General features: G+C 40.3%; 1 protein-coding gene across 6 annotated transcripts in view; it reads right to left on the bottom strand.

Annotated features, from left to right (window-relative positions):
• Positions 1–227: 227 nt before the first annotated feature.
• The window catches only part of FAM172A (family with sequence similarity 172 member A), a 477,012-nt gene continuing 459,938 nt past the window's right edge, over positions 228–17,301 (bottom strand). For all 6 annotated transcript variants that reach the window (XM_058440715.1, XM_058440713.1, XM_032156824.2 and 3 more), the window contains one exon: positions 228–3,608. In XM_058440715.1, coding sequence (XP_058296698.1) covers positions 3,466–3,608 — 143 coding nt within the window. In that variant the 3' untranslated portion in view covers positions 228–3,465. The remainder of the gene's footprint in view (positions 3,609–17,301) is intronic.

Genomic DNA, 17,301 nt, shown 5'->3' with positions numbered 1-17,301 from the left:
GATTGTAACAAGAGACACATATGTGTTTGGACTGAACTGCAGATAATCCAGAGAAACAAACAAAATCTAACTTATTAGCATGGATAATATAGTTAGCATATCTCTGAAAGGGGCTAACGGTTTTAAGAAAGCTGTAAAAGAAATGTAAGTTATTTTCAGATTGAACACAGTATATCAAGAACCTATATACATGAACTTGGAGGCAACTTAAACTCACAAGACTCCTCTTGGAAAACACATTTATTTATGGCATATTCAAGTTTATTTTATAAAACAACAGTTTAATGATAGGTTGTTCAGATTTCCTTGCTAAGGAGATATTTTAGATATTAAAAACGACTGTCTTAGAAACGTTAGCTTTGTAAAAGGTGCAAGCCAAATAGTGACTCAACTGAAGTTAGGATATTACCTTACAGCAATAGTAACAGAAATAAAAAGCAGCTAGAAGGTTTAAAATATTGATGGACACTGTCTCATCTTTCCTTTTATGTTTTTGCTTTAAAAAATCTCTATGCAATTGGGGAATAAGCAAGAATTCTTCTAAGCAAGAATAATAACACCGTTGTTCTTGGGAAAATTGTTATTATTTTAAAATGGAAATGGAAATATAATATGCAGGAAAAGCTTGTGCTTTCCTTTTTTTTACTTTGCATAAACAATAATAATGCAATCCAGGTCAAAGCACAAGGCAGAAACTCCAGAAAAGAACAATTATTACAAGTACATGGTCTTCTTTTCAAATATCCATGAAAACATTTAACAACTGGATGGCTGGTATCTACAGAAAGCTCCAAAGCAATAATCTGGCCTTTAAGTTTCGACAGGACTATTTTGAATCTTAGATTTATCAGTCACTCCTTTCCCATTCTACTTGTTCTAAGAATTAAGTATATAATTAAAATAAAAAGCCCGCATCCTGACTTTAAATCTCCACTCTCCTAAAAACCTGTTTGAGGAAACAAAAATGGGGAAGAAGATCAGAACAAAAATATTGTTAACACTGGCTGCCCTCATGCAGGTGGGCTACTACCAACTGCTGGTTGTTACTCCAGGAAAATCAAGGTGGACATTATTACATTTATATCAACAAACCCATAATCAACAGGTTAAAAAATCCTACATTACAAAGAATCTGATCACTTATCAGTTGGTGGTCTGGAATAGTTTGCCTAGCTCCCTCTGGGCTGCTACAGCTCAGATTCACAAGTAGAAATTACATTTACACAACTTAAGTTTGCAAATAGCTCTCTATAAATAGTTAAACAAGGCCTAACCACCCAGCAGTTTTAAAGTATTAGAAGCAATTAAATAGTGATTTATTCTAGTTATAAGTAAAGGTTTAAAAAGAGGAGAGATGATTTGAGAGAAGGAATAGCAGTGATTTGGTTTATAAACTGAGCATATTTATTTTGTTCTAATTCAGGTGCAGAAGCGTCGCAAATTTAGCATTGCACAAGTGTTAGTTTTTTATAAATGCTATAAAATTGTTTCCTGTCAACATTTTCATATAATGAAAACACGACACAATTTATAATACCTTGAAAAATATATTCAATTCACATCAATTCTTGAATCTCTCACTGGAAGATACCATTATTTTACACTGCTCAGCACTACTTCTAAAATAGTAACGATTGGATAAAAAGCGTCAATATCACAGACAAATGTGCTTGACGTTGTTGGGGTTTACTCATTTTAAGCCATCCAGTAGCTGAATAAAATGCCATTTTGATTTTTCCTCCTATATAGTTGATTTTGCTTAAGTAACACCAAAACATACGCATACCTGACCACTCAAAAAACATCTTTAATTTGTCATAATTAAGACTATAGAACTAATGAATGTACTTGTATGTCAAACACAGCAATGAGATATTAACAGCTTTAAAACTTGTTGAAATCGGTTCATAATATAAAAACATTTAAGCACGAAGTGGTTGATTTTAAGTTACTTTTCTGAGGCATTACACAGTTCTAAGTCATTTTGGGTACATTTTATCATGTCCTCAAATAAGGCAGGCATATTAATTGCTGCACACACTTTAAAAAAGGATGAAAACTATTAAATTCATGTTCTCATCTATTAGAAACAATTTTTACTAGCTAATTAAACTTGTCAAGTAATTAAAATATAATGTGAAATTTTAAGATTTTAATTTAAAAGTCAGCAAAACCTTAACATCTCCTGTATTTCACAGTGTTGGCCACATCTTAGCTGGATTAAAATATTTCACTGTTCAAACTGTAGGGCTAAATCCTACAGAGGAAGCAGAGTGCTAAAAATTATACCATTGGACTGAGAGAAGAAATTCTTTCACACCAAGTCCTTCTCTTCTTGTTAAAGCAGAAAACTAAAAGGATAATTTTAGCCCCACTTAGCCTTTCTGAAGAAAAAGGCTGCAGAGCACATAGGTTTAGTTTCCTGATGACAATAAAAAAATTCTCTCCCTAGAAGGGCCTAACTCCAGGAAAGCTCAGAATAGATCATTCTGGAAAGGATTAACAACAACAATCTTTCTCCACAGAGAGATTTAAAAAGCAAAACTTAAGTGTGTTATATCTAAATTACAATGCCACTCAGTACACATTATGTGTTTAAAAAGTAAAGTCAATCCCAGTGATAACAGTTGGAAATTCCATTGAAAATGGGACCTTTCACACCTACACTTAAAAGAGCTGCCCATCATTGTTTTGGTTTTAACAGTCTCTTCTGAAATCAGAGACTTGTGTAAACTCTCACAATCAGCTGGCAAAAGGATTTTCAGCAGTAATGCGGATTCAGTACTTTATAGATTTTTATGCAAAGTTTTTTTTTTTTTCTGGTCCCGAAATGAAAACAGGGAGAGAACAATTTGCACTCCCCAAACTACATGGTACATCATGGCATTCAGGTTCTGAATTTGAAATCGGCTTTGGAGTGGGTGTGTGGAACTTCCTAAAAAAAAAAAAAAAAAAAAAAAAAAAGAGGTGGGTAATAAGATGCCCTCAGGGAAAAACCTGGTTAAAATGGAAATCTGAAGTCTGGAATAAAAGTTTGCTCCAGTTGAGAGCGGGGAAAGATGGACATGATTAAGGAGGGGGAAGCAGCAGCGGCTGCGCTACGGCGGGCACTAGGACCGCGCCGACGCCGCCCGACCCGCAGCGCCCGCGCGGTCTCCGTCAGGGCAATTAGAGCCTCGCCGGCCGCGCCAGGCAGGGCGCTGTCAGCCTTAATCTGAGCGCTGACTGGCAGCGCTCAGCCCGCGCTCAGCCCGCAGGAAGCACGACCAGTGAACCCATATTGCTTTGACAGCTGCACTCATCTAGAAATAATGCAAAACGCTATTTAGATGTATATATCACGACCCTGTGCTCTGGGAAGAAAACAATCTAATGAGGGGCTGGGAGTCCGCTCGACGACACAAGCAGTGAGGAGGCGTGCAGGTGCGTGCGCCAGGGCGGCTTCCCCCGTTGCGCTCGCTCCTCTTACAGCTCTTCGTGCTTGATGCGGTGCGAGCGGCGCGTAACAGCCGGCTTCAGGGAGCTGGTCTTGGCCTCCGAGGCTTCAGTAAAGAATTTGAAAATAGACGGGAAGCTCTTCCAGGAAGTTAGCTCGTGACGGTCGGTGCCTGCAAAGAACCACACATTCGGTTACCAGGTGGCCACGCGGGGCCGGACGCGGTGACGGCGGCGAGGGCTAGGCCGAGCCCCGGCTCCCGACCACCCCGTCCCTCCTCTCCCCTCCCCTCCCCTCCCCCCCCCGCCCCGCCCCTCCCCTCCCGCCTGCGCCCCGCCCCTCCCCTCCCCTCCCGCCTGCGCCCCGCCTCAGCCGCCCGCGCCCCTCCCCTCAGCCAGGACCCCCGCCCCCTCGCGGGCGCTGGCCAGCCGACTCTCAGGGCACAACTAGGGCTACGGGGTCACTTGCCCCCTGGCTCAGAGGAACTCAGACTTCGCTATCCGCGGCGTCTAGGCGTCTCCGGCCTGAGTCCCCATCCCTCTCCCAACGCGGGGACGCGGCCCGGATCTGTCCCGGGGTCGCCCGAGGCGCGGCTAGCCGCCCGAGGCCTCCGCCTCTCCGGGCCAATGGAAGCGCTGGGCGGGAAGGGCCACTCCCTCTCCCTCCGGGAAACCACCCACTCCCGACACTCGGAGCGCGCGGGGATTGGTTTCCCCTGCGTGCGAGATCGGCTGCCATTCACCCCACAGCGCCTCTTTCCTTGCTTCCCAAGGGGGTGGTGTGGAGGGGAAGGGGGAAGGATTTTTCTTGCCTCTCCCGGAAGCTGTGCTGTTAGACACGGTTACCTCAGCTAGGTCACTGGGACCAAATCATACGGGACGCTTAATGAAGGACCACATTCAAAAGGGATTATGCCTTGAAGTGTCCTGGCGGGCGACATTTTTACAGATTTTAAGGGGCAAATTTAGAACAGCTAAAAAAAAGGTTTCAAAGCAGTGACTACTAAAAGAGCATCTAGGCCTCCCATTTTGTCAGGAGGAATTCAACTTAGAAAATGCAGGTTAGCTGTCAATTTATGGGGTTATTTTATTTTACTACAGCTTCTCTCTGTGGTTTTGATGTAATACTAATGTACAGCATGTTTTCAAATCAAATGGACCTTCAGTTTAACACAGGCAGCGGATAACACGGATGCAGGCATAAGAACAGATGAGGAAATACATTTATCTATTTTTGACTCCCTGTGATGGCTTATGTAGCATTTTACCAGTGGCTTCATAAATGAGCATTTTTTAAAATTAAAAATTAAAATAATTACAAAGACTTCCACAGAAATAATGAGTGAATAGCTTTTAAACGGTTGAAATCTCTTCCTAGATCACTCAATTATGCAGAGAGATACCGCTTGGAAGTCTCTGGATTCAGGGCCTCAGTCTGATACTTTAACATTGTTAATGATAATTCTTTAGTCTGTAATAGTAGGTCATTGCTATGGTTACTCTACAATGGTGCAACACTTTGCTTTCCCCTTCAGCTATTCGCTGAGACCTGGTAACCACATTTGTTGCCTAGCAACAGTTTTGTGACAGTATCACAATCTAGGAGTTACAACAATAAGGATGCTATGGCTGCTGTCGGCCAGAGAGCAGAAAGCTACAGTCTGTGCCTGACTTAGCTGTGGGAGCTGGCCCTGCTAGAGAACCCCCCTCTCTTTATCGGCGCCCTCCCAAGGATTCTGTCTACCCTTTCCTCTGCAGATTGGCCTCATGAACCTGAATTTGAAACTAAGACCCAGTATTAAAGTCATATCCCCCAACGCTACTGTATTCAGACTAAAAATGAGGTCATTTTATTTGCTTACTCATTTCGGGCAAAATTCATTGTTACTCAATAGGAAGGAGGGATGAGTGTAGGTTTATCTTGTTAAATCCTAAAGTGCTAGGTGGATTTTGACAATTCTTCATAGAATTCTTGGGGGAAAATTATATATATATATATGCCTGCTTGCATCAATAGGTGTTATAATACACAACATCTAGATATTATTATATTTTTACTGATTTATTCAAATGACAATCTTAAAGGATTCTTTTGAATTTGGAGGCATTTATATTTTCCAAACCTAAGTGAGCATATGCTCAGACATACCTGCTTTAAATGATATTTGTGGGTAGATCTAGGAGGACCAGTTTCTGGACAGGGTTATCAAATGTGTGTCTCTATTCTATAGTGTTTGCAACCCTAGTTTCACTTCAGTAATAACTACACAGTTGCACTTATAATGGTAAGACATTTTAAAATCAATTATAATTCATTTTGAAAGAGCATTCTCAGATGCATACTACATGGCAACACCCATCCCCAAATACAATAAGCCAAAAAAAAAAAAAAAAAAAAAGGTGTTAATTGTCTCTTTTCCTAACCATTTCCCAAGCTTCCAGCCACATTTGGCATTTCCTCCATAGTGATCACACTTACACCTACTAGTGTTACTAAGGCTATGATCAATTTGTAAGCTTTCTCAGGGAATTCCCCTCATAATTCCTCCCACCCCTTGAAACCAATTCAATCTATGAATCTAGAGGGACCTAAGGAGTCAACGGTCTGAAGCAATTTTAACTCCTTTATTTCTTCTTTACTGGTAACAATCCTTCTGAAGGATGAACAGATTTCCCTGGTGATAAAATGACTACAGAAGCTTTTTAGTTTTAGCTTTTGATGACTCTCTGCTTGATTAGTCCTGAACCGAAAAGACCAGAGTCCCTGAGATAACTGAATACTTGCACTGGCTCTCAACATTTACTCTTGTAATTTAAGAGTATAAATAATGAGAATGTGTGCTTCTGTCAGAGGAAGGGAAATTGCTAGGAGTAAAGGTAATAAGGTAGGTTAGCAACTGAATTACAGAGAATAGAGTGGAAGGGAGAGAATTCTCCCTAAACTAAGGAATGATAACATGAATATGTAATATAAAAATGTCTTTTCTAAATTTTTGGAAGTAGATTTTTAATGATTTTTAAAATACCATTTGGATGTTGAATAATTACTTGTCTATCTGGGACTGCATATATACATTTCAAGAATGTGTTTGGAGACCATTTTCAAAAATTTAGGTCCAAAGTTCTGTGAAAATATTTACAGATGAATATGAAACTCTATCCATGACAATGTTCAGTGAATAGAAACTTTTGAGAGCAGGTTTCTAGTACTTAAAAAACACATCACTTTAGGGGACATTAAGTGGGGTGCTTTTTATTCCATCAGTACAGAAACACTAGACCATTACATTATTTGTTCATAAAAGGATATAAAAGGTAGAAGTTTAGGTCAATCAAAAAAGCAGCCATTTATTAATAAAATGCAATGATGTAGAAGTCACAGGGAAACTAGTTTATTTAGCACTAACCTTGTTATTTGAAGGAAAAAAACATGGTTTTATGGTCAAGGTCTAGTCTTTTCACTGCCACCACTTTACCCTTATCAAAAGTCTCCACTTTTCAAACCCATAATTTTCGTAATTTAGAGAGGTTCACAAAATTTAAGGAGTAAAAGGTTTTTCCACATTAAATATCTGCCAAGTTCTCAAGGAATGATTTTGGTATCATTTAGGAGTGGCAGGTTTGGTCTAACTGGATAATTCACCTTTGGAGTGAATTCAGTTTCCTAGTCTATAACATCAATTCAGTATAAAAGTAAAATGTAAAGGATCACAGCACTTCATTACAAAAAAATACCTTTGCTAAGTTTCAATCAGTGGTTCTTAATGGAGATGATAATGGCCTCTGGAGGCATTTTGGAAATTTACAGGGATATTTTCAGTGGTCAAGATGATTGGAAGGTGTTATTGGCATTTATTGGGAGAAGGTCAGGGATAGTGGATATCCTGTAATTTGCAAGGCAGTACAGAATTGTTCTGCAGCCCACATGATTTTCAGATGTTCAGCAGCTATTCATGTAGTTGAAAACCTGTTTATAATTATATGGATTAGAATTTAAATATGTTTTACAGATAATCTTAAAATACTTTTTGCATGATTTTACTATATACTGAATTTTCCAGGAATACAACTACCATGTAAATCGAAAGGGTTGTGCATTTTATGTTTTTCAGAGTCTTACCAAGAGTGGTTTACCATATGAAAAAAATATCATAACTGATGGCCCCATGCCCATGGTACTTGAGTTGCCAATAAGCATACCTGTATCAGCTCGCATCTGTAGCTGTCAAATTCATGATGATTCCATGCATAGGACCAAGTATCTGACTACTTTATTATGTCTTCTCATGTAGGTTTGCCTAAGCACTTTAAATATTGAAATCCATATTATTTTATTATGAATTACTTTTATTCCTTCTACATGTTAACTACAGCATTACAAAGATTTAACAATCTCATAAGTAGGTAGATTATGTTATCTGTAGAATTTATTTCAGGACAGTAAAAGCACAGCATAATATTTGTTATAATAGTAGGTAATCAAAGGTCAGCTTAAATAAAAATGAATAGTTGATTCCTTCTTACTATATTAGAGATTAATTCTTCCAATAATCTGAACCCTACTCTAGCTATCTCTTTTATCCTTGTACAGAGCAGAAAATACCTATTTTTCATTTTTCTTATGTTTCTTCCACAAATGCCATTTGTCAATGATGTTATTCATTGTGAAGTGACTAAAAGGCAGGGGATCGTCCAATGAAAATACTACCCTGAATATCCTTGACTTATCATCACTTGTTTTAAAAAATGAACCGTAGCAAATTTTAAAGGAGTGAAAATAGCAAAAGTGGTGAAAAAGATTAGAAACTTTAAGAATCAAGAATGAGACTATAAATCATATGAGAAAGATCAAATTGCTAAAATGTGTCATTTGTTTTCCCAAAAGACTACATATTTAAGAAAAAGTGCCTTGTAATAGAACTGACAAAGAGGGAGGCTATATTCATGTAATAGCATTTAGAAAAAATGGTTAAAAACAGCAATGAGAGTGGAATAGCAAATAGGATAAGAGAGATGAAAACATTACTGCATCTTCTGTCTTATCTATTCCCCTTACTTCTGCCTGTGAATGACTCTGATTCAAGTGTTTCTTATACATCAACCCTGCCCACACTCCTCTTTACTTGATCTTAGTGTTTAGAAGTATTTTTGTGGGGGCAGGGGCAAAAAGTAATCAAAGTATGCTACTGAGTTAGCAGCCAAAATCCTGATGTTTACTTTGGCAGATGTATATTATTTTGAAGCTGTACGTCATTTTATGCAGTAGATGTCTTAAAGTTATATGGGAATATAATTTCTGTTAATAAAATCTATTTTTAAATGAAGACATGGGTTATTTACCTTTTCAATGAATCCCTTAATAAAGTGAATAATTTTCTGGTAAAGCAAATAATCATTCTTCAAATGATATCACACACACACATGCACACACACATACTAATCAGATTTTCCAGAGATAAGGTTTACTGGTAAACAGTAAAAAGACTGAAGAACAATCTGAGTGTAGAGTAACATCACCAAAAAGATAATTTAGAAGAATTTCTTCATCTGCTATTCACTCTTATAATTATTGTTAGTCACTGTATCTTACATGGTCCTAGACCAAAAGGTCATGGAATACAGGCATACCTTAAAGATATCGTGGGTTTGGTTACAGACCACCCCAATAAAGTGAACAGTGCAATTAGGTGAATCACACATTTTTTTGGTTTCACAGTGGATATAAAAGTTATGTTTACACTATGCTCCAGTCTACTAAGTGTGCAAAAGCATTATGTCTAAAAAGACATTGTACGTACCTTAATTAAAACATGCTTTATTGCTAAAAATGCTAATAATCATCTGAGTTTTTAGCAAGTTGCAATTATTTTGCTGGTGGAGGGTCTTGCTTCCATGTTGATGGCTGCTGACTGGTCACAGTGATGATTGCTAAAGATCAAGGTGGTTGTGGTAATTTCTTAAAATAAGACAATGATGTAGTTTGCTGCATTGATTGACCCTTCCTTTCCTGAAAGAGTTCTCTGTAGCATGTAATGTTGTTTGACAGCATTTTACCCACAGTAGAACTTCTTTCAAAATTAGTCAATCCTTTCAAACCTTGCCACTGTTTTATCAACTAAGTTTACGCAATATTCAAAATTCTTTGTTGTCATTTCAACAATGTTTACAGCACCTTCACCAGGAGTACATTCCATCTCAAGAAACCACATTCTTTGCTCATCCATAAGAAATAACTCCTCATCTCTTAATGTTTGATCATGAGATTGCAGCAATTCAGCCACATCTTCAGGTTCCACTTCTAATTCTGGTTCTTTTGCTATTTCTACCACATCTGCAGTTTACTTCCTTTACTGAATGTTGAATCCCTCAAAGATGTTCATCCATGAGTGCTGGAATCAACTTCTTCCAAACTCTTGTTCTTATTGATATTCTGACCTCCTCCCATGGATCACAAATGTTCTTAATAGAAGCTAGAATGGTGAATCTTTTCCAGAAGGCTCTCAATTGACTGTACCCAGATCCATCAGAGGAATCACTATCCCTGGCAGCTATAGCCTTAAAAAATGTCTTTTTTTTTTTTTTTGAGATGGCGTCTCGCTCTGTCACCTACTGCTGGAGTGCAGTGGCACGATCTCGGCTCACCGCAACCTCTACCTCCCAGGTTCAAGCCATTCTCCTGCCTCAGCTTCCTGAGTAGCTGGGATTACAGGTGCGCACCACCACGCCCAGCTAATTTTTGTGTTTTTAGAGACGGGGTTTCACCATGTTGGTCAGGCTGGTCTTGAACTCCTGACCTCGTGATCTGCCCGCCTTGGCTTCCCAAAGTGGTGGGATTACAGGCATGAGCCACCATGCCTGGCCACAAAATGTATTTCTTAAATAATGAGACTTGAAAGTTGAAACTACTCCTTGGTCCATGGGCTGCAGAATGAATGTTGTGTTAGCAGGAATGAAAACAACATGAATTTTCTTGTACATCTCCATCAGAACTCTTGGGTAACCAAGTGTACTGTCAAGGAGTGATAATATTTTGAGAGGATTCTTTTTTTTTCTGAGCAGTAGGTCTCAACAGTGGGCTTACAATATTCACTAACCTATGCGGTAAACAAATGTGCTGTCATCCAGACTCTGTTGTTCCATGCATAGAGTGCAGGCACAGTAGATGTAGCATAATTTTTTTTTTTTTTTTTTTTGAGATGGAGTCTCGCTCTGTCGCCCAGGCTGGTGTGATCTTGGCTCACTGCAACCTCCACCTCCTGGGTTCAAGTGATTCTCCTGCCTCAGCCTCCTGGGCAGCTGGGACCACAGGCACATGCCACCACGCCCAGCTAATTTTTGTATTTTTAGTAGAGATGGAGTCTCACCATGTTGACCAAGATGGTCTCGATCTCTTGACTTCATGATCCTCCCACCTCGGCCTCCCAGAGTGCTGGGATTACAGGCGTGAGCCACAGCGCCCAGCCAATGTAGCATAATTTTTAAGGCCCTAGGATTTTTAAAGTGGTAAATGAGTATTGGCTTCAACTTAAAGTCATCAGCTTCATTAGCCCCTAACAAGAGAGTTACCCTGTCCTTTGAAGCTTTGAAGCCAGGCATTGACTTATCCTTTCTAGCTGTGAAAGTCCTAGATGGCATCTTCTTCCAATAGATGACTGTTTCATCTACATTGAAAATCTGTTGTTTAGTGTAGCCACCTTCATCAATGGTCTTAGCTAGATCTTCTGGATAACTTGCTATAGCTTATACAGCAGTACTTGCTGCTTCACCTTGCGCTTTTATGTTCTGGAGATGGCTTCTTTCCTTAAATCTCATGAACCAACCTCTTCTAGCTTCCAACTTTTCTTCTGCAGCTTGTTCATCTCTCTCAGCCTTCACAGAATTGAAGAAAGTTAGGGTCTTGCTCTGGATTAAGCTTTGGCCTAATGGAATGTTATGGCTTTTTTGATCCTCTATCCAGACTACTCAAACTTTCTGCAGATCAGCAATAAGATTGTTTTGCTTTCTTATCATTCATGTGTTCACTGGAGTGGCACTTTTAATTTCCTTCAAAAACTTTTTCATTGCATTCACAACTTGGTCAACTGTTTTGCAAGAGGCCTAGCTTTCAGCCTGTCCTGGCTTTTGACACGCCTTCCTCACTAAGTTTAATCATTTTCATCTTTAGATGGAAAGTGAGAGATGTGAGACTCTTCCTTTCACTTGAACACTTAGAGGCCATTGTAGGATTATTAATTGGCCTAATTTCAATATTGCGTCTCATGGAATAGGGAGGCCTGAGTAGAGGGTAAGAGACGGCGGAATGGCCAGTCCAAGGAGTAGTCAGAGTATACACTACAATTATCAATTAACTTTGCCATCTTCTATGGGCATGATTCTTAGTGCCCCAAAATAGTTATAATATTAACATCAAAGATCACATACACATAACAAATATAAAAATAAAGAAAAGGTCTGAAATAGTGCAAGAATTGAAAAAAATGTGACATAGAGACACAAAGTAAGCACATGCTGATTTTGTTTTTGAAAGGGCGGTAACAGGCTTGCTTGACACAGGGTTGCTGCAAATCTTCAATTTGTAAAAAATGCAATATCTGCAAAGTGTGATAACGTGAAGCTCAATAAGACAAGGTATGCCTGTAATTTTAACAATCTACACATAATTTACATCCTAGGGTTTGGCTTAGAATAGGGAACATCAATTGTTCACCTTTGAATATGAAAGATCATTTTTTATATCTTTGTTCCAGGGAGAAAAAACCCAAACATGTGCCCCACCCTCTCACCCTGCCCCCCACAAAAGAATACATTTTTAAAGAAAAAGGTAATGAATAAACTTTGTAAATTACTATGATAAAGGAGGCAGGAAACTAGAAAGATATGAAACACATTAATATTAACAGGATAATATGTCTATGATATTTTCAAAATGACAAGGCTTGATTTTAAAAATTGATCTTTAACAAGAAAAAGAAGTATGGGCAATTAGGAAGTAATGAAGACCCTGTCAATATAGCTGTGTTGATAATAACAGGTAAGGGAATTCTTGAGAAAATCTAATATATAAAAATCAGGAGATCTGTAATATGCATTATTGAGTCCCATTGGGATTAACTAATGAACTTACGGGCTTACCAGCAGTTATTTTTAGAAAGCTATAAAGAATCAGAGAAATATCAGAACACTGAAAAATAATGTGCCTTCTAAAAAGAAATAAAATATAACTACTAAAATTCACTTAAAAATGAATTCTAGAGCTTCTAAGAACAATATCCTTTTTGAAAAAATGAAATACACAAGTTACTAATATTTGCACAAAGAAGGGCTTCTACTAGAAATCCTCCCAGTTAGAAGGGACAGGTATGAGCCGGCCACAGTGGGAGTAGTGAATGGGGGGTGGTGGGGTGTGCACCGAGATTGTGTAAGGAAAATGCCAAGTGCAGCTCAGAAAACATGTTACAATGCCTTGTTGAATTACCTGCCTAAGATACAAGCAAGTCTCTTTCCATTGCTAACACAGTTGCAAGCCCTTTAAAGTTGAGATTGTATTGAGACAGTAAAGGCAAGAAGTCAAGTTTGACCAGAGATAATAGGCTAAAAGAAAGACACAAAATCAGCAGCGGAGACTTTGGGTCATTTGCGGCTTCTGGCACAACCTATCCTTTCCTCTAGCTCCTTTTCTGCCAAGTAATTCTCATCTGGCGAAGTGTGGGGGTGGTACAAGAGGGTGTAGTGGGGGCGCAGTGGAACTTGGGGCAGTTTAAGACTCAGGGAAGCCGGGTGTGGGGCCTGTTATCTCAGTACTTTGAGAGGCTGAGGTGGGGCGAATCTCCTGAACTCAGGAGTTGGAGGCCAGGCTGGGCAACATCACAAAATGCCCTCCCTACCAAAAATACAAAAAAATTAGCCAGGCACGGTGGCATGCACCTGTAGTCCCAACTACTTGGAGGCTGAGGTGAGAGAATTGTTTGAGCCCAGGGAAATAACTTTGGGAAGTAAACTTATTCCTTTTTTTTTCCTTTAAGACGGTCTTGCTTTGTCACCTAGGCTGGAGTGCAATGGTGTGATCTTAGCTCACTGCAGCCTCGACCTCCGAGGTCCAAGCAATCCTCCTGCCTCAGCCTCCCAAGCAGTTGGGACTACAGGCGTGCACCACCATGCCTGGCTAATTTTTGTGTTTTTAGTAGAGACAGGGTTTCTCCATGTTGGCCAGGCTGGTCTCGAACTCCTGAGCTCAGGTGATCCACCCACCTCAACCTCCCAAAGTGCTGAGATTACAGGCATGAGCCACCATGCCAGGCCGTAAATTTATCCTTGAGGTGCAGTAGACAGCCTGCCTTACTGTGGGTCTCTGACTTTCAACCTTGGCTGGCTTCTCTAATCAACCTTCTCCCAGACAATAAAAAGTGGATGCATTTTTGTTACTTTGATTGCCTATAAAATCTAGACAGCTGTTATATAAATGTTTTATTTGGTTTTAACTCTTGTCTTATCTCACATACTACTCTCACTGTTGCCACAAAGTCTTGCCTCCAGGGTTACACTGTTTCCCATTAAAACTTCAGCTCAAGCCTGGGCAAAAGCCTCCCTTTCCAGTTTCCCTTTGTCATTTTCAAAAGTAACTTTACTAAAGGATTGTAAGTTAGCATAGAAGTAAACAAGGGAATCACAAGCAAAGAATCACAAAGTAGTTACTTCCCTAAGAACACGTTTCTGATTCTAATAGTCCCAACACACTTAGCAAAGAGCTTTACTGGGCCCCAAGTTCCTTCATTGTAAAATGACACTGTTGAAAAGGGCTGGTAGAACTTTACAGATATCTTATCAGGCTTTTCCTGCCACCTTCCCCTCTCTGCTCAGCTGGGTACCTATGGCTGCCAATTTGAGAGACAAGATGTGGCGGGGGGGGGGGGGGGGGGGAGAGAGAGAGTGAGAGAGAGAGAGAGAGGCTAGCGCAGGGAAGAATGAGACAATGAATTGCAAAATGTTCTCCTTATTTCAAAGCAAAACAAAAATGTGATTCTCAGAATTCCTGTGATTGACTAATTTGTACATGCATTCATTGTATGCCAGGCACTGTTTCTTGGTGCTGGGGGTGCAGTGGTGAGCAGAGAATATAAGGGCTCTGCACACTTGATAGAGGAAAATGACAACAAATAAAAAGTAAACCAATGAACGTGCAAACTTCAGAGAGTCAGAAGTACTAAGAAGAAAACCCAATAGGGGATGTGAAGAGAATGAAGGGGAGGATGAGGTGGGAAGGAGAAAGAAGGCCATCGGTTTCAACTGGGTGAAGAACACTTTTGACCTGAGACCTGAGTGGCAATAAGGAGCCAGGTGAAAGTCTGTGGGCAGAGTGCTTTAGGCAGAGTTGTGGAAGAACAAGTGCAGGGGCTCTAAGGAGGAAAGAAGTTGTCATGGTTGAGGAACTCAAAAGGTTAGTGGGACTGGAACATGGTGGGTGAGGGGAAAGTGGTGTCAGATGATTCAGAGAGATGTGCATTCTCCAGGCCATGTGAAATCTTGCAAGTCATACTGAAGGGTTTTATTCCAAGTTCATTGGAAAATCTGTTTACAGGGTTTTAATCAGGGGAGAAATATAAACAGACTAGCATTTTAAGAGTACACTGGCTGGTATGTAGAGAATGAGTTATGGGTTCAGAAGGATGAATTTAACCCTTCCTGACTGCATTTACCAATTCATCCTGCCTCTAGAGCATTCTCTGGGACTCTCCTTTACACGGCTCAGAGTACAAAAATTCAGTTACTGCTAACTCACATATGAGGAATAAAATCAATCTGTAGCAATAGTAATATGAAGTAGGAGTTGAAAGAAAGCCTAGTAAAACAATATTTGAAGGTAGTGAATTAAAAAATGGAGTTGAACTAGAAATAACATTTTGCTAACAATTCTGCTTCTGTCATATACTCTGATACCTCTGGTTTCTCAGCCCTTAGGACTGTTGTGTGTGGTGGTAAGGTATTGGGATGGGGAATACACTGTCATAGTATTCCATTTCTGCAATCAGTCCAGAGGTAACTGGTGGGCCTACCCTCCAGGCAGGCTCTTCTACTGAGTTCTTCACTTCTACAGATGGTCACAGCATTCTCTTAGCTACTCTACCTCACAGCCTGAGTCATCTTTGATTTTTCTCTCTGTTTGCTGCCTCCTGATCCAATCAGTTAATAAATTCTGACAATTAAACCTCATGAAAGTTTTTTTCTTCCTTTCCATTCCCTCTGCAATCGAGAGTGATCTAGATTTTTTTTTTTTTTTTGAGACGGAGTCTCGCTCTGTCGCCCAGGCTGGAGTGCAGTGGCGCAATCTCGGCTCACTGCAAGCTCCGCCTCCCGGGTTCACGCCATTCTCCTGCCTCAGCCTCTCCAAGTAGCTGGGACTACAGGCGCCCGCCACCACGCCTGGCTAATTTTTTTTGTATTTTTAGTAGAGACGGGGTTTCACCGTGGTCTCGATCTCCTGACCTCGTGATCCGCCCGCCTCAGCCTCCCAAATTGCTGGGATTACAAGCGTGAGCCACCACGCCCGGCCAGAGTGATCTAGATTTAATGGTAGATCATTTAGAGTTCAGAAATCCCTCCTAACGGATTTTACTTTCAGTCTTCAGTCTCTCCCCTTTGATCTTGTGTCCTGCTACCAAATGAAAAATTGTAAGTTATCATTTGTGTCACACACCTCTTCCTATGCTTCGAAATATCCAATGTCTCCTCATTATATAAAATTAGGTAGAAATTCCTTAATTAGGCTTAAGGCCTTCTATTCTCTGGCTCCAGCCTCCTTTTCTAGGTTTATCATAACCTCAACTCTGCTTGTATAAGTATCCCCTATCCTGTCAGGTCCAGTTCCATTGACATTCCTTAAGCCTTTTCAAATTCTTTATTAAGCATCTTTATCTACTCAACATATGCTGTCTTACGTTTCTGTATTAGCTTATGTGTCTTTAAAATTATAAAGCAATGCCCAGGCCCACACTGATAAAAGCAAATCGCAAGGAATAGATACCTGTGTTTCTTTTGATTCTAAAATCCAGTCAGAGATGAGATTACTATAATAAAGTTTTTGAAGGTAGGGGTCAGACTTTACTCATCTTCAACATAGATTGATAAATCTACTCTGTCTATATATATTTGAGACAAGGTATTGCTCTGTCACCCAGGCTGGAGTACAGGGGCGCAATCATGGCTCACTGCAGCCTCTGCCTCCAAGGCTCAAGAAATCCTCTTACCTCAGCCTCCCGAGTAGTAGGATTGTAGAGATGGGGTTTCGCCATGCTGCCCAGGCTGGTCTTGAACTCCTGGGCTCAAGCGATCTGCCCGCCTTAGCCTCCCAAAGTGCTGGGATTACAGTCGTGAACCACTGGGCTTGGTTGCAAATCTACCTTATATTGAAGTGTATGCTAGCTCTCAGAGTTAAGAAAGAAATTCCTGGCCGGGCACCATGGCTCACGCCTGTAATCCCAGCACTTTGGGAAGCTAAGGCGGGTGGATCACCAGGTCAAGAGATCGAGACCGTCCTGGCCAACACAGTGAAACCCCGTCTCTACTAAAAATACAAAAATTAGCTGGGCGTGGTGGTGCAGGCCTGTAGTCCCAGCTACTTGGGAGGCTGAGTGGGGAGAATTGCTGGAACCCGGGAGGCGGAGGTTGCAGTGAGCCAAGATCACGCCATGGCACTACAGCCTGGTGACAGTGAGACTCTGTCTCAAAAAAGAAAAAAAAGAAAAAAAAAACACCACAGGAAAAAAAAAGAAAAGCTGAAGAAAGTAGAGTATATTTCTTGCCTTCTCCAACAAACCGATGAGGTGGACTCAGATCGCCATAGTCCATACTGACTAATTGATAAACACTGAC

Source organism: Hylobates moloch, unplaced genomic scaffold (genome assembly GCF_009828535.3).
Source record: "Hylobates moloch isolate HMO894 unplaced genomic scaffold, HMol_V3 SCAFFOLD_6, whole genome shotgun sequence".
In the NCBI taxonomy this organism is placed as follows: domain Eukaryota; kingdom Metazoa; phylum Chordata; class Mammalia; order Primates; family Hylobatidae; genus Hylobates; species Hylobates moloch.
This window is presented reverse-complemented; position numbering and strand designations above follow the sequence as displayed.